Source organism: Leptosomus discolor, chromosome 11 (assembly GCF_034619465.1).
Source record: "Leptosomus discolor isolate bLepDis1 chromosome 11, bLepDis1.hap2, whole genome shotgun sequence".
Lineage (NCBI taxonomy): Eukaryota > Metazoa > Chordata > Aves > Leptosomiformes > Leptosomidae > Leptosomus > Leptosomus discolor.
The window spans coordinates 14,789,520-14,813,433 of NC_141401.1; the positions used below are offsets into that span (position 1 = coordinate 14,789,520).

Sequence of the window (23,914 nt, forward strand, 5' to 3'; positions counted from 1 at the left end):
TCCGTTAGGGCAGAAGGAATTACTGCTGTCAAGAAACTGTAGCACTGGAAATGAAGAATGTCTGCAGATATTTATCCTGGCTCTTGAAGAAGCGAAAAACCTGCTCCCAGGTCTGCAAATCTCCACAGAAGCCCTAGGGCCTGGGTGAGCAGCACCAAGGCTGCCATTGGCCACACCATTCATCCTCAGAGCTTGCCCTATTCATCTCCAGTCCCAGCAATAAGGAAGCAAAGCCACAAACTCAAGTGGCCAACGGTTGCTTGCCAGAGGATCCTTTCTGAGTCCCAAAACCTAAACAGCTGTCTTCTTCACAGTCACAGTGGAAAGCAATAAATTAATGCATTTATTAAGCGATAACTGCTTAGGGGACAGTGGATAGATGTATAAACTGTATTCAGTTTGTACATAAGCACTTGTATTGTACATAAACTGCTTGAGGGAAGGAACATGTTCGTTCTCTTTATGGTTACATAGTCCGTGATTTTACCATAATGCTGGAACATAAAGCTCATATAACATTCACCACTACATTTTCAATAACATTATCACTATGTACTGGTTAACTGATGCTCTCAGAGTAAAAATGGTTTGTCCTGATCCTGTTGTGAGTCAGTGGGAGGACCAGGAGCAGAACATAGAAATCCTCTCCTAGTGCCACACTCTGAGCACGTCACAGCTTTATTCCCTTCCCTTTCTGCGCTCCCAGCATTTCCTCAGCAGCACTGACTTTGTTGTGACTCTGGTCTACTATTGCTGCAGTGCAATCTGGAAGTTGGAAAAACATGAAAGAAGTGCAAGACTAAATGGTTTTCTTCTCATTACTCAGGTGTTTTCATCTGAGATGCACGAGAGTGTGCTCTGATGGATCACGTGGACAGGCATAAGCCTGAAACATGGACTTGTGTGATGGGGAGGGATCCACAGTCCTAGACCACAGCAGAGGAACATGGCCCTGAGCCGCACAGAGTGCGGAGCCCTGGTAGGAGATAAGAGCCCTGGCTTTGGGGCAGCAAACTCCACCCAGCCACATGACCTCACCTGTCTAGCATGGCTGGATGGAAATCACCACCTTGTCTGGCTCCATTTGCCACATGGGGTCACGGAGCAGGATGGGCTCCAAATACCCAAAGGCCTAAGCAAATCCAATGTATTGCACAGGTGATTGGGTGGTGAATGCAAACACAAGGGAAGCAGCGCTCGTTGGCAAGCATCTCAGAAACACAGACTTTCAATTTCCTGCAGATCCAACATCCGCATCCTTAAGCTCTCCACATGACTATCTTCTACTTTTTTTTTTTTTTTTTAAGAAAAAACTGTCATGTTGAATTTACACCAGAGACAGACTGATTCAAACAATGAAAAGAGTTGTTACAGCAATCCCAAAAGAAGACATAACAGCACATCAGAACCCAAGTGTTGTCTAATGGCAAACTGTCTCCCTGTGCTACGAATCCTCACATTAAAGCACCCCACCGCTCACCAGGTGGCACAACCACTACACCATGCATCGACATGTGTACCAGCACAAGATTCCTTCACTTCTCCACTCGCGTCTAGACAGCGAGTCACTGTCTTACTGAAAGTCCTGTGGCAGTGAGTTGACTCTGACCATTCTTTTCAGAAAACATACAGTAAGAGGAGCTGTTGTCCTTAACAGCTACTATACAATCTCTCCTCTGCAAAGATTCCACACCCAACACTGAACTTGACTTCTCCAAAAAGACAGCTACTGCTGCTTTCCATGCAGCAAAATTTGTGACCCACTTCACTTTTTCAGTATTAAAACCCAAACTTGATTGAATTAACTTTTATGGATTTTTTGCTCTGGAGAAACCTCACCCATACCTGCGCCTTTAGCCCTGCCCCAGCTGCCATTGCTCTGGACAAATCTAAAGGTCCATTTGGATTTTCCAGAAAGTTGATTTGCTCCATATCACTGACAGTAGGCATCTTGTAAACCTGCAAACTATGTGCACAAATCAGCTCAACAATTTATCTTTCTGTCTTCAGTGCAAGGAGTTCACCTTCCACACTGGCTATGAGGTGCTCATACAGCGGCTGTTGGATGGGAGGAAGATGTGCAAAGACGTGGAGGATTTGCTCAAGCAGAGGTAAGAAAATCAGAGTGAAAAAACTGTGAACAGCCTCCATTTTCTCTCCTGATCGGCATCTGGAAAGGAATAGCAGGCTGTTTCTGAATTTGGTAGTGATATTAGTTTACATAGAAATGCTTGAGTGATTGAATCCCAGCCTTTTGATGTGATTTGTGAAGGCAGATAACAAATAGAAATTTCAAAGATTTAAGAAAAGAAGAGGAGGTGGAAGGAGTCAGAAATCCAGAGCTCCATTAAGACCCAGGTCGTTATTGGTCCAGAATCACATGGTAGCACATACATCCACAAGTAGTTTTACTGAGTTTCCCCTTTTACAGGAAGCAAATGACTTGCAAATTTTTCTTTCTCTTTCTACATGCTGTTGCCACAGGCACTGTTTCAGCTTCCTGCAACTACTGAAACCGGGCCCTTTTTCAAATACAGACAAAGCTACGTAAGAATGTACCAAAAGCCTTTTCCAGACACCCAAGACAGCCCAAATTGTTCACCAACCTTACCAAACTTTGAATAACAATGCTGTAGTTTATGTCCATCCTTTATGTGCTTCTTGGGTACGGCTTGACAGCAGCTATGGACAGCTGACACTTTTGTGGGTGAGAAAATACATATTGCACGGCTGCTCTGATTCCTTTCCCACTCATTTTTGTACTTCTGACTTAGAAAAATATATCTGAAATTTGGTTCTGTTTTGAAGTTGATTTGCTTTCAACAGTTTCAACATGTAGCATGAGGCACAGACAGGCTCATGCATGACCTGTAGGAAAGACCACACAATATGGATTATATTTTCAGCAGGTAATCCTAGAGCAGTTCATCTTGGAACTGTCTCCTTATGAATATTGTTCCGCCTTCCTCAGTCACAGCCTGCTTTTTCTTCCTATGCTGTCCCCACCTAGTTTTCTGATTTTAGGTTGGTTTTCTGAAGGCTACTCTTCAAGCACTGGGACTTTCAAGGTGATGTGAGCTGTCAAACTGAAAGTTGACTATTTCACGAGTGTGAAGAGTCTCCCATCAAAATCTGAAGATATTTGAATTGCTTTTCTTGACCACCAGTGAAAGCATATGTTATTGCCGCATGTCACACAGTCCTGAAGTCACATCTGTCTGATGGTAGCTTAGCTTCAACTGTTTAAAATAGCTCCTTCGTGACTCATAACTTACAGAGATCAAAATTACATTGCAGGCTTCAGGAAGGCTCTGCACTGCAGCAAGCATCTGATGCTATATACGCCTGTGTTTCTTTCCAAAATGTTACAGAGGTTTCTGCAAGTTGCAGGATAAGATTCTTCCTGGTTTGTGGTGGAGGCACAAAGGGCTTTCCACAAAGAAGAAAAAATACATGTACAGTTATTTTGCAGATCTGAAAGCTACAAGAACAAATGTTGCCATGAACTTTTGCATACCCCCCGAACATTCCAGTGAGCATGCATACGTGTGTGTGTGTGTGTACATGTATGCTGGGGGGGGAGGAAAAGGAGGAAAGATAGCAAGCACTGACTTGCAGAAAGAAGGTATTATTTCTAGTTTATTTCTGGAAGGTGTTTATTTTAGCTTGTCCTCAAGTCATTCACAGGAATGACCTAGGAGGACATCAAAGCATGGGATGAATCTCTGTTCCTAGAAGTTGCCCATATCATGGGCTTTAAGTCAGAACTTCAACAAGGACTCCTGCAGCAGCTGCCCTAAGTCCTGAAACCACCCGCCCTGGCCAAACTAACACTTTATGAGTTTTCCACCCAGGTCAATTACTTTTGCTCACAAATAGCCTGGCCTGGTCCATAGGAGGGCTTAAGAGGTTGGAGAGTGAGAAAACAGTTGTATTCCAGAACACAGCCTCATATTTAAAACACATCCAAAACACAGCTCCTGATGGCTGCAGGGAAACCTAGCAGCTGTGTGCAAAAGCACCGGAAAGCGGGAAAGGCAGCACCAAGATGTGAAGAGAGATGGTGTCAGCCTCCTGTCAAACTCCTCTCACCCTGGGCTAGTCCAGTCCCACACCTGAGGTTTGAGGAAGATTTGACCCAAGGTTTTGCAGGAGCTGCGACTAGCTTAAGAGCTGGCCGTGCTTTTTTTCCCTGTGATATGCTGTGTACTGAGCAAGCAAAGTGGGACTGCAGCACAGGAGTTATTCTTGCTGCTGTACAGCCACTGGCACTAAGCAAAGTCTCTGACACAGAAGTGTTTCTTGTTATTAAAATCAGGAGAAAATGGATCTATTCTACTTCTGCAGTGTTACGTGTCTCTGGAGTATATTTCCAATTTGATGAAATTTCATTCATCTAACATGAAAATGAAGTGGTACCTCTGTGTGCGCTGTCACCATATTTTGCACCCCATTCCTCTAAGGAAGAATCCCAAAGCAGTGATGTAGGAACGCCCCACTAAACGGCAGCAATTTCTAGTATAGGATGATAGCGCTTAACTAACTGCATGTCCCGCTTTAGGCACACGGGAGCCATGGACAGAAGCCAAAAGCAGCCTCTGCTCTGGGCTGCAGTGACCATAGGCTGCTGTATGACCAGCACTGCTAGTCCACCAGCCTGACAGACTCCTTGGACTGGGGGAAAGTCCCAGGGATGAGCCTGCCTCAGGTCACAAAAGATGGTTGCAAACCAGTGAAATTGCACCAGAGCCACCAGTGCAGCTGGCTACAAGACAAGGTCCTCACAGCCATCAGACGCAGAGGAAGAGTCAAAAGGGCAGTCGGATGTTCTCAGAGATCCAACAGCTGCTGGTTGCAAAACTGAAAGGCCAGCCCTTAAACCACTGGAATCAGCAAACAGCAATAATAAAGCACAGCGTGGTCGAGTGGGAAGATGGATGGAAGAACAAACAAGTGGGGTTGCAGGGCCTCACACCCACATCAAAATTCCTTTTTTGAACAAAGAGCATGTTTCTCAAGGGTGCCAAGTTCAGGCTCAAAACTGTTTGAAATGCTTTGAAACCCCTTTTCAGAACCGGACTTACCCTAAACAAAATCCACTTCCCTGCAGCACCCCCCGCCCTGCCCATGAATCCTAGCATTATATGTTCATTATTTATTATTGACCAATAGTTTTCAATAGTTTTTAGCAGCTACTTAAAGACTGAAAACTCAGTTCTACCCCAGTCTTGCACCCAGGAGAAAGGAAATAACATATTTAGTACAAATACTTTTCTTTTCTTTTTTTTTTTTTTTTTTAACAAAACCAGAAATTTCTTCCAGAGCTCAGGGAGGGGAAAATAGCAAAGAAATAATTGTATTTCTGTGTTAACCAAAGAAACAGAACTGCTTTCCTGAGTCACTAGTTACAGCTCCCCATCAGGTGAGGCAATGCACCATATTGTCCCCTCCATAAAACTGTCACAGCCTTACCTTACAGCTGACGAGGCTCCTTCCTCCTCTGCCTCCACTGCAGCTGTTCAAAGAGCTCCTTGTGTTTCTAATGGTTAGAAATTTTCCTGCTACTCCCGGCTCCCATTTAGTCCCAACCTCTTAAATGGATTCTTTGGAACCTGCTCTTCACTCCCCTTCCAGCCTTCATTTTGATGGTCAAGTCAGCCATCTTCTCTTAGGTTTCTTTTGCAAAAGACACTCTCCGTTCTGAGCATCTTTACTATGCTTCTGTACACTTTTTCTAGTGGAATCCAAATTTTGGGGGCCAGAATTCTATGTAGCTCCCCACAGTAACCAAAGCTACGGAGACTGGCTTCATTTTCCCTCATTTCTTTTAGAAATAGCTCACCCAAAATATTTTAGAGCTAGCTAATAGCACTAGGATTGAGAGGACAGAGAAATTAAAGCAATTGTATTTCTCACATTTTGTACCTTGGACACAAAAATTTGTGTAAATGTGATCCTGGTACCACTGAGAGAAATTGAATAAGTTTTTCTTTTAACAGAGCACAAGCAGAAGAGAGATACGGAAAAGAGCTGATTCAAATTGCCCGAAAAGCAGGAGGACAAACAGAAATCAAGTAAGGAATTCTTTTATTATTAGTGCAAACAAAAGCATTTTGGAAGGAATATCAGACTCTTGTGTTTTGCCTGTGAATGGGGTCATAAGCTGCTCGCTTCAGTGCATTACACAGCACTTCACAATGTACAGGAAAAATGGGGAAACACTGAGGTCCTTCAAAGCAGGATTCACAAATCTCTAGTTGGAAATTGCCAGTAGGTCTCCACTGAGAATTTTTTTAATTTTGGGATCCCTAACAATGTTTAATATTTGCTTCCAAAAGCAAACTAAATGATGGGGAAAAATGGAAAGGAAAAGGTTGTGAAATGTTTAGGATGGTGGTTTGGCAATTCTGAGAAGCTAGTGGGTGCTGAGACAATGTGACAGAACAAACGTAAAGTGCAAAGACACCAAAAATCCGTTTCTGTAGCAAGAAAAAGTCTCAGCTTAGGAATACAAGCATTAAACCTCTTTGTAGGGACTTAATTTGAAACAAATCAATGGAACTCCTGAAATACATTAAAATGACACATATTTTTCTCTGTCTTCTCTACTGCTATCTTAGATCATGTATAAATTGTGTTGGGAGGGGAAGATATATGTTGGAATAGAATTTAACTTAATAAACACTGCTGATAAAATGCTGCTATTATTGGTGGTAGCAGCAATAATAAGACATTTGTTCATTATTGTAACAGGTAATAATACAGTAATAAGGTGGCAGAGGATGAAGATTTAGGGCCTCAGAAGACAAGTCTGAAAGAGAAAACCTCAATCTAAACACAAAACAGCTCTGTTGATCCCTGGGGCCTGCTACCCTCATCCATCCCATTCCTCACTTCTTAATTGCAGTCTCCTTTTTACATTCATGCATCACTCTCAGTGTGAGTGTGGTTTCCTGTTTATTTTATGGAAAACTTTACCTCAAGCCCTTGCACCATCATGGCATGCAGGTACCAGGCAATCACCTGTAGCACTTGCCATTGATTCGGTGGTGGCACATCCAGGCTGACAAGGAAACTGTTGCATTAAGCCAAGTACCTGGTAGTGCAGAGAGCCCTGAGGTTCACTGCAGAGAACATGCAAGCCTCTCCTCCCCTAGTGCTCCATCTCTGCCTTGCCCTTGAGCAATGCAGTAAGGTATAGCAAGGTTCCTAACAAAGGCTGCGGGAGATGGCTTCTACCCTCCTTGTGTCTTAATTCACAGTCCTAATCAGAGAAAAGGAAGGACAAGAAAAAATATTTTGAAGTTAAAATAGCAGATTAAGGATGAATGGCTTGTTCCCAAACCACAGGCTAAGATCAGCATTCCAGGATTAACAAAAGGCTCCACCTAAACTTCTTTAGTGGCAATGCAGGGCAGCCAGAGCAAACGTATTCAGAAACAGACAGCTTTGGCTGCCCTTCTGTGACTTAGTGGGTAATTCATGGGTCTGACTTTTCCTAAGAGAGTGAAAGAGCTTGATTTAGAGGCAGAGCCAAGTCACAGAGTTGGAATACGAATCCAAGTTCCTCTCAAGTTGGGGGAAGTTTGGACTTGGGCCCAGGTCCATTTTGATCCAGCAATTTTATAGCTTGGCATAGAGAAAAGGCTGAATATACCAACAAAGCACACTGCAGAGCTGATTTACTATGTTTCCATAAACCCTCTCCTGGTTCTGGGTAGCAACCAACTTTGCGCTGATAGATTTATCAGAGCAAATGTCTCGCTGTATCTGTTCTGAAGCAGAGAGAGGACACTTTGCTTTCTGTCATTCAGCACCCTCTGGTTGTTTAAGGAGTTACTCAGATGGGCAGTGAAGGGCATTTGTCCAGAGCAAACACTTTAAAATCATAGAAAACTAGGGTCTATTCTGGGCTGGAACAACACATTAAAATTAAATATTGGGGTTTAATGCCTTAAAATTTTTGATGCAGGGTGAAGTTTCTGTTTGTTTATATGACACTGATTGCTGACAGCAGTTCTGCTCCCAGGGTCAGTCCTTCACTGAGACCAGAGGGAGGGAACCTATATACCACCTATAATAAGAAAAGCTTGAAAGCACTATGCTACAACTACTCCCGTGCATTGTTCCAAATTGACTAGCACACTGAGTCCTAATAGCGTTACAAGTACTTGACAGGCTGAACAGGGCTGTTCATATCTTTAAATGCAGCTTTGTGCAGCAGTATTTCTCAAATAAAGTCTAATTAAGGTGTTGTGCAGGTATTTGCACCTAAAATTTGCATTTGACAATCACCAGGACAAAAAGTAGCTTCGAAGGTTTTTTTCAGAACATTTTACAGAACTTCTTGTGTCATCCTATGTATTGCAGAGGAGCAGGAATTACTAATTTTAGATCACTCATTTTCTTGCTAATGCAAAATTATTATCCTCTAGTCTTAAAGTCAGTCATCTTTTAAACATCTCAGATACTCAGGCTTTCTGTCACTTCTCCTGGGAAATTATTTCATACCCCAGTAGCTCTCAGTATCAGGAAGGTACCTGATACCCTTTCAAAAAGTCGATAAAAAGAACATAGAAAATTTGTCCACAACAAACACAGTATCAGAAAATACCCAGAAGACCTTAAGGGAAACAACTGCAAGGCCAATTAATTCTCTTTAGCACAACTTCTGAAACTAATGAACTAGCTGCAAAAACCTCCCGTCACTCCACCAGGTCAAAGTGATGCTCTGTAGCTGCTATGGAAAGCAGAGCAGGAGAGAAGTGGCACAAAGCTGGAGCAAGAAGCAGTCCCCATGCAGGGGCCTGTTGGGAAACTCACACTGGAGCGAACGCCGAATCTGCCAAACTGGAGATGGTGGCACCACTACCTGCAATGTACAGCCCAGCATGGCCTCATGGGCTTGTGTCCTCCCAGTACCTGAGTGAACAGCTCTTTCCAGCTCCAGAAACGCAGTCCCTGGCAGCTGCCTGGCTCTCCTGATCTCAAACCCTCGGAGGTTAAAAAATGTAGAGGAAAAAAAAAAACCTTTCTGTTGCTTCCTGTGCTTGGAGAGAAAAGGGTCTGCTCAAGGGAGAAATTAGGCAGTGGTGGGGAGGTACTGCCCCTGTTGTTACTTCAGCACAGTGACGACGACTGCACAAAACAAGGTGAAGAGAATAAGCATGGTGAGTGAATAAAAGCAACAGGGAGAAGCCTGAAGAAGTCTACGGCACACTGTGCCAGGTAGGGGCCATCACTGTAGAAAAAGGATCTCTCCCAAGCCTCCCCCATTTTAAAAACTTTCAGTTTTGAATCAAAGAAAATAACTCTTTCAACATTTTTTCTGGCTCTTCCCTTCTCCCCCAAACTTTTGCTCCAGCTGGAGCAAATTGCTGAACTCAGCTAAATGTATAAATATTTTCATCTGCCCATTTTTATTTACTGAAAGACACAGATGAAGAAATATGCTGCTGACTCAAAAGCAATATAGTAGGGAAGGCTCACTGAAATGTAGCAGCAACTCTGGGATCACTCTCCATTGCTTTGAGAAAAATCTAGGTGACAGCAGCCGTCAGGTTTCCATCCTATACGCTGTCCAGTGCTTGTTCCCCCAGCAGCATTACAGCTCCTCTGATGGAGAGCTGAGCCCTCGGGACCCGGCACTGCTTGTGCTTGGCAGAGACGACTAGAAGCCAAGACTACACTAGGACACTTCCCTGCTGAGCATCAGCAGTAATATAACATTGTGACCTGGCAAAAGAGGACAATGATGTATCTCCACCTGCAGACTCCTTAGCACCAGAAATGTGAGAAACCACTTTGACTTGAGAGCTAGCAGAGGTCAGGGTTTTTAGCACTGCTACTGGAGGTGCAACTGACCTCAGTGAGGTCCTTGCTGTTCTTTTTCAGACTGGTGTTGAAAATGGCTGCAGTGAGCCTACAGCTGTAGAAAAATTTCTAACAAGACTAAAATCAGAGAGGCAGACATGCTGCAGTGAGGGAGATGTGCTGCAACCACTTTTTATTTTATTTTTTACTTTAAAAAAAAAAAGCAAAGACAGGGTTTCTAAAAGAAGCTGGTGCTGGTTGCCATGGGCGTAGCAAACAAACACTCCAGCTTCCAGCTCAAGAAATAAAAGTTCCCTGTAAGTGCTGCCTAAGAGCCAAAGGACACAACCATTCAATAGTCCAGCCCAATTCAAGCAAATTTAGACATTCTGGCTGCTTGCCCTTGCCTTCAGCACTGCGACTAGTAGAAACTTCCTATAGGGAAGGGAGAGACCCTCTTTCCTACCCGTGACACAGATCTAGCTCAGCAGTTGCTGTAGGCCTTGGCAAGTTCATTCTAATGTACAGAAGGATGCACACACTTGAATCTAAGTGTAAGACTGCAAGAAGGGTCACACAGGCTCAGATCAAAATCCCTTCACCCTAATATTCTGTCCCCAACACTAGATCCCCAAGGGAAGAGTAGAAGAACAGGGCAAGCTTATGAGGATATTTCTCCTAAATGATCTTCTAGCCTTAGCAATTGGTAGTTCAGGGGCTGCCACACCAGCAGCAGCTTTGTGTGTAATAGCCTCCAATGAGGTTTTCTTGTGTCTTTTCCTTATTTGAAACCCCAAAACATTTTAGCATCCACTGAGTCTAAAGATAAAGCAATGTACTTTCCTGTTAAGTGCAGAGGTGCCTTTTTCCTTGTTGATTTTTAAGCCCATCTCACCACACTTGCCGTGTTATATAAGACACATGACAAAGGCACATTAGTCTCTTTACAGTGGGGTTCCTCAACACACATCTGCACTGGTGACCTGCAGTCGCACTACCTGTTCTGGTTCTAATAACACCAGAACTACGGAAAAGGCTGGCTGCTCCCTTCAAGCTAATCACCTGGATGTGCCAGCACAGTCATGGACGCAGGCAACGCCTGGGAATACGGGTAGGTGGGGAGTCTTAGTGAAAGCACTGGGAGAAGAAACAGCTATTGGAAGGAAGCATGAGAGAACATCAGTTGCAAACGTACTTCTTGAGCAGGACAGACTTAGGAGGGGCGAGGGCAGCCCTTGAGGAGTGGGCAAAGCACGAGGATGGCAGCAGTCAAGGTTCAAGGATGGGTGCTACACAGAAATGGAGCTCTGGAGCTCACCTATCACAAGTCATGGCTAAGGTGTATTTTGAAAATGTTTTAATTCCTACCTTATACCGATTTTAAAGCCTCGTTATCCCACTTTTTTAATTAAAAAAAAAAAAAGGCAAATGCCAGGTTACACCAATAGCCAGTGGGGGAGAGGAAACTACATGTTACAAAGTTTAAACTGTGGAATAGTTTTGCCATATTCAGAGTCACATACATGGGAGAGGATGTACAGAAGAAACTGGGGATTTTCATCAGAGTTACAAATTGAGTCAAGTTTGCAAGTGTTTGCTGGTAACGCACACAGTAATGATGTCTCCACACAGTATAGATGATTCTCAGCAGAGTTCATGCCGTTAAGAGGAAACAGCTTCCAGGCTGCAAGGTGACAGGGAATTTCCATGCAGTAGCTTTGGGCAACTCTTCAGCAGAACAACATGAAAACAGAATATACTACAGAGCTGAGTTTTCAAATACATCCTCAGCTTCAGCCAAAATAGAGCCTCTGGGAACCCTGTTCTTTTGTGAAATAACTGATGTGAACATGCAGTAGCTGGTTAAGTTCTGCCTAGTCTGACAACAGCTATTTTTGTCATTTGCACTGCTTGTCTCTTCTCATGTATGACTTCCTACTTTTTTCCTTCCCTCTTTTCCACTACCACCTCCTTCAGACCTCAGGAAAGGGTAGTTCCTTCAAGCCCGTGTCTGCTCTGCCCTTCTCTGCAGTGCCTGAAATAGAATATTTCAGTGAGTGTGAGGTGAGGGCATCTGTAATGAAATGCCAATTGCTGCTTCCTGTGTATAAATATAGTGCGCCTGTCACTTAATATACAGAATCCTCTGTATTATTTGCACAAAGCAGGCATTTTTGAACTGAAGCTAAAAGTCATTTTGGAAGGTCACATCCTTCCATGGTTAGTTATGCTCCACTCAAATGCTCTAAACCCAGAGTTTATACACTTGTACTTCAAACTTTCAGGACTCTGAAAGTGGACAGAAGCACATGCTCTGAAAGACCTAAATCTCTGCTCAGTTCTTGTTAAATCCCGTCTAGATAAGCTCTCTGGTGATGAGGATAGGCGTTTTTGAGCAGTGCTGCTCTCTTGCCAAGAGACATGAGGAAATTTAGTTTTACGTTAAAGGTACAAAAGTGGTTTTGATTGTGTTATCCTTTGATTTGAATGGCATAGGTCATTCTGGAGTCACAAGGGGTCTAATTTATAGTCCATGGGCACAGATTTACAGGGAAGAGAATGTACAAGGAGATGCTATCCTGTTTGCTTCCCCCTCCAGCAAAGTCTAGGGTGATGTGTCCATGCTCCCAGTAACCAGCCCTGGGGGTGATGATACAGCACCTTTCCCATTCAATTTGGGGCTGTTTGCTTCTGACATATACCTGAAATTATCCAAGCACCAGAAACAAAACACATAAGCAGACACGCCACAGCACTAGAGGAACAATCCACATTTGTTGCTACTTTCATGAAAGATATGCTACACCCAACCTGACATTAAGCCCAGCCTGCTGCACAGTGCAGCCTTCCGTAATATCTGACGTGACTACTCATGCTAGCTAGTGCCTTGGTGCTGTGAATTTATAGACAGGCAGAAAGTTGGACTCCCCTGGTCAGAGAAAGATTGCTGCTCGTGCCTTTTCTTCACCACAGGTGCCTTCAACATCACACCACAGCTGGGACCTGCGCAGAATCTTTCCAATTGCGCTGAGTGGTTTTGCCTTTCTCTTTATAGCTCCTCTGAGAACAAGAAGAAAACATCCTGGCAAAATTAATTCTTCAGTGTTTTCACCACATCCCCACTAAGCAATGTTAGACACGATTCTCATGTGAAATAGTCTTCTATGTGCCTGGCCTAGAACTTGGTAGTGACTTACATAGAATCACAAAATGTGAGGGGTTGGAAGGGACCTCGAAGGATCACCCAGTCCAACCCCCCTGCCAGAGCAGGACAACCTAGAGCAGGTCACACAGGAACGCGTCCAGGTGGGTTTTGAATGTCTGCAGAGGAGGAGACTCCACCACCTCTCTGGGCAGCCTGTTCCAGGGCTCTGTCACCCTCACACTGAAAAAGTTTTTCCTTATGTTAACGTGGAACCTCCTGTGCTCCAACTTGCCTGGGACTTAGTTACCTCTCTGTTAAAAGAGCACAACACTTCTCCCTTCTTCTCTTTTTTTGAAACGCAGACAGTCCCAGGTGCAAATTATTTGAGATCAGATGCTTCTGGACTTGTTTCCCCACACTTTACTACCTGCACTGGGCTTCACAGAAAGAAATGTTGGTAAAACCACATTGGGTCTTCCCTGTGTGGCAGAAGGAAAACCAGATGTTTACCATGGCCTTAGAGGAGAGTGGCATTGGATTGGTTTCATAACCGTGTTATCTGGATCTAAGTTACCAGAGGCAGAGGGTGAATTGGACTGCTGGAAAGCGGTCTGCAGAGTTCATCTGGCAGGGACTTCTCTTAATTTCAGAAAGAATATTTTAAAAAATTACATTAAGGACAGAACATTGTAGATCACACTGATCTTAAAATGGAAACCTACCAGAAGGGAAGGTGGGTTTATTTCATACCTCTATTCACCAAACAAAGGTAGAAAAGAAAGAAAATTTAAAAAAAGATGTGGTTTTCCGGTTACAAGAGCCTGTTTTACCTTCCTGTGTACAAGATGTAAAGGGACTCTCTGAATTAATCACTTAAACCTGTCTCTAAAGTCAAAGTACTGAAAAAAAAATAAAAAAGCGCCCAAATGATCAAGACTAAAGTTGGGGGAAAAAAAAAAATAATAGAAGAGTGTGGTGCAACCGTGTACGTAGTGAGTATACCTGTGATTTCAGCCCTGCCACTGATAGAGCTCTGATAGTTACATCTCTGGTGACAAAATTCAGCTTTTGATGACTGTGAAGAAGAAGGTGCCAGAACCCTATCTACAGTACAGTCCTGGTAGTCTCGTGTCATTGTCTTCTCCTTCTCCCCCTCCACTTGAAAAAACAAACACTGAAACGTGCGTATTTCACAAGAGCTGCTCGATCCCGCTGTACTCGAGTAGGAGACCGCAGCAAACGGAGGCAGCAGCCAGGGGCTGGCATGCCAGAAAACGGTGAGAATATTTTAGCCACTAGATGGCAAAAATCACCAAAAGTTGCTGCAAACTGGCTGTTGCGCAGGTTCTATCTGTTTCCCGTTACTCCGGATTCAGAGTCAATCCTGTTTCCACCATAAACTCATTTTGACAAATTCAATCTTTAAACGTCTAAGGGGGAGTCGTTTAACAAACATGCACAGTAAATTTGTGTCTGACCCTATTTTCAATGAGACATCCACAGGAGGCTCCACGGAGGGAAGCCCAAAGGGAAGGCTGGTGCTCTGTCTTTAGCTGGAATGGTTTAACAGTCTTCCAGGACTTACATGGAAAGGTCAGAAGTAAGCAATTAAAAAAAAAAAAAAAGAAAAAATTAAAAAGATAAAAGAAAATAAGCAAATTGCATATTTTCAGTTTTGCTTGAATTATTTACAACCCCATGTTTTCTAATTTGGCCACAGAACAAACAAACAAACAGAATCAATTACTACCACAATGCTAAGCAGCATAATATACTGAGAGGATAAACCACTCTTTTAAAGTGTCCATGAGAGCGAGACATCCTCACTTTGGATGCTTCAGAATAAAGCTCCCATCAATCCTATTAGAAAGTCAAACCCACCCAGAAGAAAAAGGTAATAGCCCCTGTGCATACAAAACATCACAGACAAAATTAAGCCTCACTTGTATGTCGGTTACACAAGGCGCTTCCATTAAACCCTCCAAAGCACTGAAATGATCTATTTCACTGATAAAATCAGAGCATCTAGCAGCATCAAGGAGCTAATCCATAGCACTGCAGCTGCAGCCAGCACATCCCCACAGCCCAGAAGTCATAAAGGAATACCTGATGGATCCATGGGCCAAAATTTGATCTATTAATTCTCTCCCACACATAACTTGGCACAATGACATATTGGGGTTTTTTGTGACTCCCTTAAGCCCCGTAAGGATGAGGGATCTGATTCACTGATTTTAGAAAATTATTATAAAAATAAGGAAGGAAATGGCTTAAGTCTATTTCAATCTACTTATGGACTGTGGCCTTGCCCCAGTCAGCAGCTAGGGAATTGTCTGGACAAATCTTTCATACAAGGATCAAAAAGCCAGAGCTTTCTGAAAAGGCCGTTAGAGACCATGCAGGAGGCAAACTGGTCTCTCTCCAGGTCATAGCCAAATGCATAATTATACCAGAAGACACACTTGTCCTCACAGAAAGCCAGCAAATGGAGAAAAGCTTCATGTATGGCTTATGATCATGAGCTACTCCGGTAGCTCAGGTGTCTGGAAACCAAAAAAGCAGCAAATTGTTTTTGTCCTTGATATGTACTGAGAAAGCACTATTTTTCAGTATCCGCTACAGCATTTTTCCCTGTCTTTACATAACCTGAATCACCAACAGCAAAGGAAAAAAAAATAATCTCTGGGAACAATAGATCAACACAGCATGCAAACAGTATGTGCAGTTTGCAATTGTCCTCTATTTTAAAAATTCCAGTATTTACCTATTTCAGGCATGACGTTGTTAGCACATTCTATTGTTAGCACCTCCTATTGGAAAATCCATACTAAAAAAGCAAATTTTATTCCTTGTACATATTTAATTTTTCAAAATAATCTATTAGAGCTTTTAAGAGAGAAAAAGCTATCTCTGCTGCTGATACTCAACTTGCCTTTTAATTTCAAGCGTTTCACTAACTTAGCTGGAAAGAACACTGTTTGTTTCCTCTGTGTTGTGAAAATTTAGTTTACATCAACGTTTCACACCAGACTAATTTTTGCGAAAGGAACCTTCAAATGTTTAAGTATGATTAGAACAATACTGAAAAACACTCAATCTAGCATGGAGATTCACCACAACAAATCTAGTTGAAAGCTTAAAGAATCATCTTTTCTGGCTGAAAGCCTTTTCCTTACATTTCTACAAACGTAGATTTGGAAGTGGATTACAAGGCAGTTATTGCCGAGAACAAGCCCAGCCTTTCCCCTCGCTTGTGCATTTTTCTTATGCCTGGCAAGGCAGCCTTGCTACTGGGAGAGCAAGCTTTGATTAGGAAACAGATGTCCAGCCTAAATTAACACAGGGCAATTAGGATCCTTCATGTGTCTCTTAAGATTCCTGAAATGGCCCAAGAGATAGAGGATTTCCCTACCCATCTGCAGCTGCACATGGCTAGGAAGTGATATGCATCATCTTCTGGGCTCTCCTAGTAGCCAGGCTTCAGCCAGGGACACTTTAGGGTCTTCATTAACAGGCTTTTCCCCTGGGCTCCCACCTGGGGTAGACCAGGGCTCCATGGAGATCCAGAACTGTTTCCTTCAGGGAACAACACAGTCTGGGTGTGGAAGAGGTGATTTCTAAATCTGAAAAATCTCCAAATCACACCAGAGCCCTGGCTGCTGCATATATAAATGCCCTGCCAGCCTGCAAACTCAGACCTAGAGGAAATCAGTAAGTTGAAAATGCCTTTCACAGACTATGCCCTTTCCTCTCCCATCATTTCTATGCTGGTATCTCTGGTGCTTTCTTAAAAAGGATTCTGGCTTGCCAAAAAAACAGGACATCAGGCAATCTATCATTACCCTTTCATGAACTTCTGCAACCCTACACTGTAGGACTGCTTAGTTATGTGGGTCCATCTGGACGAGCTTCACAGCCCAGCACCGAGGTCTGATTTCACAGCATGGTTTATTCATGCTGTGCTTCTGGGATGTCAAAAACCCCTGGGAGCATCAGGGTTTCAAAGCCTCTGTAGGCTCTCTGCACCATTTTTGAGCCTTTTAAAGCAGAATGAGCTGTGCCACACGGGGGTGCTCGGAAAGCATACTACAGAGGATGCTGCATAGCAGAGCTGCGCTAGCTTCGAGGGTGACTGAGGAGGAAAAAATTGCTGATGCTGCATTCAACACAGAGGGTGGAGCTGGTTTCGCTCTACCCTTCAGACTAGTGCTCCAAAACACAATTCTCCTTGACTGTCTTTATTTCACACAGTCGACTTGTATTCAATGGCAAGATGCAAGAATAGAGAAATGTCTGTTAACATTCACAGTCACAAATACAGTGGGATTAAAAAAAAGAGGGTGCACATAAAGAGTAGTGCAATTCCTTGCTTCATGGAGCATTTTATCGCATTTCCTGATGGTAACAGATTGATGCTATTGTGCTTGTTAGCGTGGTCAACTTTTATTACAAGACTGTTAAGAGTTTTATCTCTATGTGAATCTTTGAGATTCTGAGAGGAAGTTTTTTCTCTAGTTTCACAACCCATATTTAGAAGCCTATACTAATAAAGTGCACTTGTTTCCGCCTTACAGCACACTGAAGGCAGCATTTGAGATGCTCAAGCAACGTAAGTATTTACATCTTTCTGACCTGGGTGAGACACGCACACAATGTGTTCATCCCCTCTGGGGTCTTTCATCCTGTTCCCCCCTCTACTGCCAACTTTTCTATCCCAGTCTGTAGTGCAGAGAATGGAGGGAAAGGACACTCACTGGGAGTCCTCCAAGGCTAGGCACTCAAAACACTCTCTGGTGGCAAAGAAAATAGCTTGTTCCTCAAGTCAGTTTAAGCTGTATCAAGTCACAAAATATCAGCTCTGTTCCCTCTTCTGCAAGCCACTGATGTCAAAACAGCATGCTTTCTAAACGAGCCCAAGGCTGAACGAAAGCCTTTCACACGCAGAAAATGTAACACCATCATAGCCAACAGGACAGCGCACCTGCTGTTTAGATAAAATCACCCTTTTGAAAAGCAGCTGGTGAATTAAGATATTTTTAGAGCCTGGGTGGGGGAGCTCAACATTTCTGGAAAACGTGGGGTTCCATTTCAGAAGCATCAAAGCTGACAAACGCAGAGAAGTAACCAGCCACTTCAAACAGCATCAGCCAGGTGCTCTGAAATTCAGTCCACCTTTGCTGACCCTTGGTAATTCTCAGCTTGCAACCTCATCTAATGACATTTGTGCAAGGCTGGATGCAACTGGCAAGCAGCTCCCAAAGCAATGACAATCCAGCACTGTAGCGGAGGAAAAGCCGGCACAGGGGGTGACGATGGATGTCGGAGCTCCTTCCCTCCCTCTGCACCACAACAAGGAAGGGGTATGGCTGGGGTAAATGGGGCTATGAAGAAATGCAGCTGGCTCCGCACCCACCAAGGCTACTCTGAGTGGGAGCTCCAATTCTGCAGCAAGGAGTCTTGCCCATGCATTTTGCAGGCACTGAGAGGATCTTCAATAAGCCCTATTCAGGTTGTGTGAACCCTTGGCAATCATGCAGAAACACGGGGAGGCCTTTTCAAAGGCTGCCCTGGTCATGACAAGTCATGCAGCCAGCCACATCCCAGAAACATCTGAAAAATGTGCCTTCATATTTAAAGACCTTTCCACTGACTGTATATGAATTTTGATTTGCTTTAGAAATCATAAGTGTTGGAAACTCTCATATCCAGCTGGCTGTAATGCTGAAGGATGAACTGAAAGGAATAGAGGAGTTCCGAGAAAGACAGAAGGAGCAAAGAAAAAAGGTGAGGAACTAGAAAAACGTTGAAACAGATTGGGTCAGTGGTCCATGCTGATGACTTGTCTCCAGCCATAGGCTGTGAATACTGCAAAAGATGATAAAACATGCCCAGTGTGCCCTGTTCACTCCATATACTAAAGCGTGGAAGAAAATCTCTTTCTGATCCCAGCTGGAATAAAGTAGTGCTCTGAACTCAGGAGCAGAGGCTTTAGTCACTTTTACTCTCTCCGGTGTAACTGCAGATGCTATTATTATTCCTGTAAGAACTTAATCCTTCCGTTTCTCTTTTTTTGTACCCTTGCTAATTGGGTTTCCTTGGTATGATCTTGCATGATCTCCAACATGCACTAAAATAAAGGGGTAACACACATTTAAAAACATAAAAGCAAATTAATATCATGCTGAATGCAACACTGATATATGCTGGATTACAAATATGTGGAATAAATAGCATCTAGTTGATGCTGTATAATAAAAATTAGAGTATATTTAAGGCCATTTCATCCCCTATGATCTTATCAACCTCTAAGTCACTTGAAAAAGTAGCTCTCAATAGAGATGACAGCAGTCACTCTTACACCTTCTCTGGTTCCATGAGGTTGAAGACAAAAGATGGGACAGTCACTTAACACTGAAAGCACTGATTGATGGAGGAGTAAAATAAAATACCCAGTTCTTTGTTAATTTTAAACAAATGAAAACGCATATGACCAGTATCCAACATCACAAAAATCTTGTATCTACAACCCTGACACACAGGAACTTGGAATAGCAAAGAACTCTGAATATGGAAGTGGGTAAAACCAGTGCTGCTATTGAGATTTGAGGTCCACAACAACCTCATGAGGAAAATAAGGCATATAAAGACAGACAGCATGCACCTGGTTTATCAGCATTTGTATCCCCCTCCCCCTCCCTACTTTGCCACTGGGGTTTGCAGAGAGAGAGGCTGTCTCTCCTTATGAAAAAAATAAGCCTATAACTCTACTGGAAACAATTAGAGGGGCCTGGAAAAAAGGAGAAAACTGCTTTGGAATCTTAGACAAGCTTTTTTTGCCCCGTCCAGCATGTGGCTGTGAGGAAGTCAACATTAGACATGCTAGATGGTGTCAGCATTTTTGGTAATCTCCCAAAATGCTGTGATTTGTGTTTCACTGTAGCTGCTCTCAGGACTGTGTTATTTAGTGAAGCTCTGGGTAGCCCCAGAGCGAGTTTTGCTTGAGTAGAATAAAAAGATTTAAGGACCAAAAGTCCCACTGAAGAAACCCATACCCTGCCAAGTAGAGGGGGCATATCTAACTGTCACATAAGGCTGAGCATATCACAACTAAAGCCATAAAAAAGAATTTGGCACTGTCCTTCCAACACTGACCAGATGACGGTATGGGAATCAAATTGCCTTGAGCATAAATATGCCAGAAGCAATGGAGTATAAACTACACAGGAACTGTTTGTATTTAAAATAGACAACTACCCTTGATCACATGGGTGAGACAGTGGTTTGGTCTACAAAGATGTGGGATCAAGCTCTTGCACCAGCAAAGGAGCTCTGCTGGCAGAGCTGATGGGCACTGTGACTGGGTGTTAACACTATTTAATCTCCTTAAGGGAAAAAAAAAAAAAAGGGAGGAAGAAAATGAAGATCTACATCCTCTCTACTATTAATGGAAACCACTGAAGCAGAATTATCTTGGATCATTTTTTTACCTGGCAGTTTGATGCTCTCTGTATCACTTAGAAACCTGTCATTTATAAAGGCAGAGTGAAGTAATTTTCTCCACAGGCACGTGGCTTATAGAAAGGCCCTGACAACAGCTTTCTTAATCCTGCCACTAAAACGGGGAGAAAGTCCAAAGGAAGAAATGCTTACTTCTGTGTGTTTCTTACAGTACGAGTCTGCAATGGAGCGTGTGCAAAAGAGCAAACTGTCCCATTATAAGAAAACAATGGAGGTAAGCGAGGAGGTTTTGTGCAGGTTTCTTGATGCAAACTGGCTCCAGTTTGAGACAGGGTGAAATCTGTGTTGCATGTACCTATATTTAAAGAAAGGTCAAGAATGTGCAAGTGTGTGTGTGAGAGTGAGAGGATGTGATTCCTGCTATGAGAAGGAAGCTAATCTTCCCTGCCGCACCCACTGAAGAGTCTCCAAAACAAATACTCAGAAAGTCAATGTCCCAGGTCAAACAGGATTTCATTCCTTCTAGGCAGGGATACTTACAGGAGCAAATGTAATTTTTCAGTCTGTGTAAATACAATTTTAAAACCAGCTAGGGAATCTTGTAAACAGGAGGAAACCCCTCCAACTGGAAAGGTTGCAGGTAAAGGAACTTTTGGTTTCCCATGGGCAACTGCCTCTGAAGAAAAGTAGTTGCAGACTTGTCAGTGCTACAGCTGGAACTGTACTAACATTTTTTATTTAAACGTGGTTGTTCTAAGTGAATCTCTAAGACAGGGAGGTCTTTTTAGGCAAGTAAGGATTTCTTTTCCTTCTGACGACTACACCGAGACTGTTACCTATGGGGTGCTGGCTTTGTCTCGTAGCTTGGAGCAATGGGCAAGGCAACACACTGACTTCAGCCACCTGATGCTCCAGGTAGAGAAATAGTAGATATGACAACCCACCCCACTGGCACCCTGGGAATGTGGGCTCCTAATTTTGTCTCTACACTGTAGCTCGGACAGATGCCTGATGCATGGATGGTGCTAGAGCTGCCTGAGGGTTCATGACCACCCCTGCAGGGAGCTGGCTGCAATTGTACAAAGCAAACAATTTCAGGGCTGCAAGAAAAGGACCCAATTTATGCTGCCAGCCCCTACCCCATTTTTTTGGTTCTAGTTTTTCATCTCCTTACAGCGTCATTGGGAATTTTTTCTGTTGCCCAAACTTGGGCACTGACTTGCTCCCCCAGAATGCAAAACAGAAAATGCCTAGAACATCATGCTGGAGACAACCCAGCCTTGTTCCCTAACCCAAACCTGTTTCATTTCAATACAGTCAAAGAAGACCTATGATCAGAAGTGCAAGGAGGCGGATGAGGCCGAGCAGTTCTTCGAACGGACAAGTGCTTCCGGCAACCAAAAGCAAACAGAAAAGGTACCTTAGATGACACTGCTATTTAGAGAGGAAAATGTGTTTTTTTCCTTTTCAAGGTACAAGAGAATACAACCTATTCTGTGGGATGCCAGGGGCTGCTTTCCCTTCTAATTAACCCCTTAGAATCAAAATTAACACAAAGCACCCTCCCAAGGAGGTCTTCCTTCACAAACTCCTTTGGTAACCCTGATCTTGTTCTGTGATAGGCCAAGGATTTTTTAAAAGGCTGGGAAGGGACTAAGTTATCTAATTAATTTATCCCAGGCTATGATCTAATTGTTCTGTGAATCCTGAAGGGAAACTCAATGAGATTTTTCTCTGAAATTATTCATAAAAAAGAAACAAGCCAGAAGTATGCCATGCAGTTAGTTTTGCCTTTTGGTCGCTTACATTTAGTAGGCATAGTATCTTACATTAAAATGCGTATTTTTCTTCAGCATTTTTCTCCTTATGGTTAGTTTAATTTCAACTAAATTTACAAACTCAAAAATAAATCACTGGAAATTAAGGCACTGCAGTCCTTCATTGCATCATCTTGATACTAGTAGCTGACAATTCACTAACTTTTAATGGGAACATTTTACAGCAGAACAGATGGAGAAAACAAAATAAATGAACTCCCTTTGGCTCGATAAAGATCAGTGCAGTCTAAGCAAAAAAGATCAAAAAATCATCTCAAGGAGCAGGGGGATGGAGACTCTAAAGAATCAGAACTTCAGATTTTATTTCCAGCATTTGCTAGTTTTTGATGAACAAAACCCTCCAGCTTAGCTGTAAAGAGGCAATGAAGTCCTGGTCCTACTGAATTACGCCAGAACACTTAGCAACTTCAATAGCATTAAAATCTGACCCAGCTCCTTTCCTGCAGAAGGATCCCAGGGTGCTTCATTGCCATTACTTCCACACACATGCCAGCACATTTGAAATGCACAGAGGCATCTCACAAGAAACATGTCAGCTGTTTAATTCTGTGCAGCACTTGCAAACAGTTTGGGCCAGGAAGCAAATAAGAATGAAGCTTATGTTCCCAGCTTACTACACATTTTCCAACCAGCTGTGATGAGGAATATGGTCATAAGAACCCCTACCTGAGCCTTGTCTTGAAGGGCAGAATGGAAGAATGTATTACACTGATGTCTAGAGCTGTGCATTAATGTACTGTCATCACCATCTGTGCAGAAAGACCTGAGACTACAGAGTTGTCGATAATAGCTGTATTTTCATTTGTTAAAAGCTGCAGGATTTTTTTTTAAAAAAAGATCTACTTAGACTGAATTTTGCTTTTAGGCTTCTAAGTTGTTGTGGGAGATAGTCTGGCATTTGCGAAGTATTTTAAAGGCTATGTTCTTTTCATCTGTGTGTTACACGAGGAGCTTGGAAGATGAAGAATTTTAACTACCATTCATTTCTGCTTATAAATATCTACTAGAAAAGTACATCAAATACTGAAGAAAAAACAATTCAGCCAGCAGACACAAGCTTCAAGTTGGATCACGCTAGCACCGAGCTCCTATGGCAGGGATGTCTCAATGGAAAGATGCATATCGCCAGATTTCCCTTGAAGTCAGTGGGCCTACGGCTGCATCTCTGAAAATTCTGGTCCCTTCTTCTCCATAGCACACATTCAACAGAACCATGAATAAAGGCGGGACAGCCACAAAGTGTTTGCAAGTTTAAGCCTTTCCCCTAGAAGGGGAAAGGGAACACGCAGCAAAAAAAACAGGGTAGAAGCAAAAGATATGATCAGAAATTAATTTGTGCTGTTTCTTTTCCTGTTTCAGAGCCAGAACAAAGCCAAGCAATGCAGAGACACAGCAAATGAAGCAGGTGATGCTCTATTTGCAACTGAACTACAATTTTTCTCAGCAAAGATCTACCAGCACACTGATTTTGATAGAGCACCATCCAAATCACCCAGGCTGGCTCTGTTTTAAGTCAAGTTTCCCAAAGTCACCTACCCCAAAATTAATGAAGACGCTTCTGAAGAACAGCAACCTTATAGTCATTTACGTTGATTTTCCTTTGTGGAAATGCGAGTCTCCTGCTTTCATTAAAGAATGTATAGATGACCTCCTTTAGGGA

The 23,914-nt window shown here is 43.0% G+C and overlaps 1 protein-coding gene across 1 annotated transcript in view; it reads left to right on the top strand.

Annotated features, from left to right (window-relative positions):
* The window catches only part of PSTPIP1 (proline-serine-threonine phosphatase interacting protein 1), a 54,573-nt gene that overhangs the window by 17,704 nt on the left and 12,955 nt on the right, over positions 1–23,914 (top strand). The window contains exons 2-8 of the mRNA XM_086471327.1: positions 2,011–2,111; positions 6,000–6,074; positions 17,533–17,567; positions 18,636–18,742; positions 20,628–20,690; positions 21,734–21,832; positions 23,614–23,659. Of these exons, the coding sequence (XP_086327453.1) occupies positions 2,011–2,111; positions 6,000–6,074; positions 17,533–17,567; positions 18,636–18,742; positions 20,628–20,690; positions 21,734–21,832; positions 23,614–23,659 (526 nt within the window). The remainder of the gene's footprint in view (positions 1–2,010; positions 2,112–5,999; positions 6,075–17,532; positions 17,568–18,635; positions 18,743–20,627; positions 20,691–21,733; positions 21,833–23,613; positions 23,660–23,914) is intronic.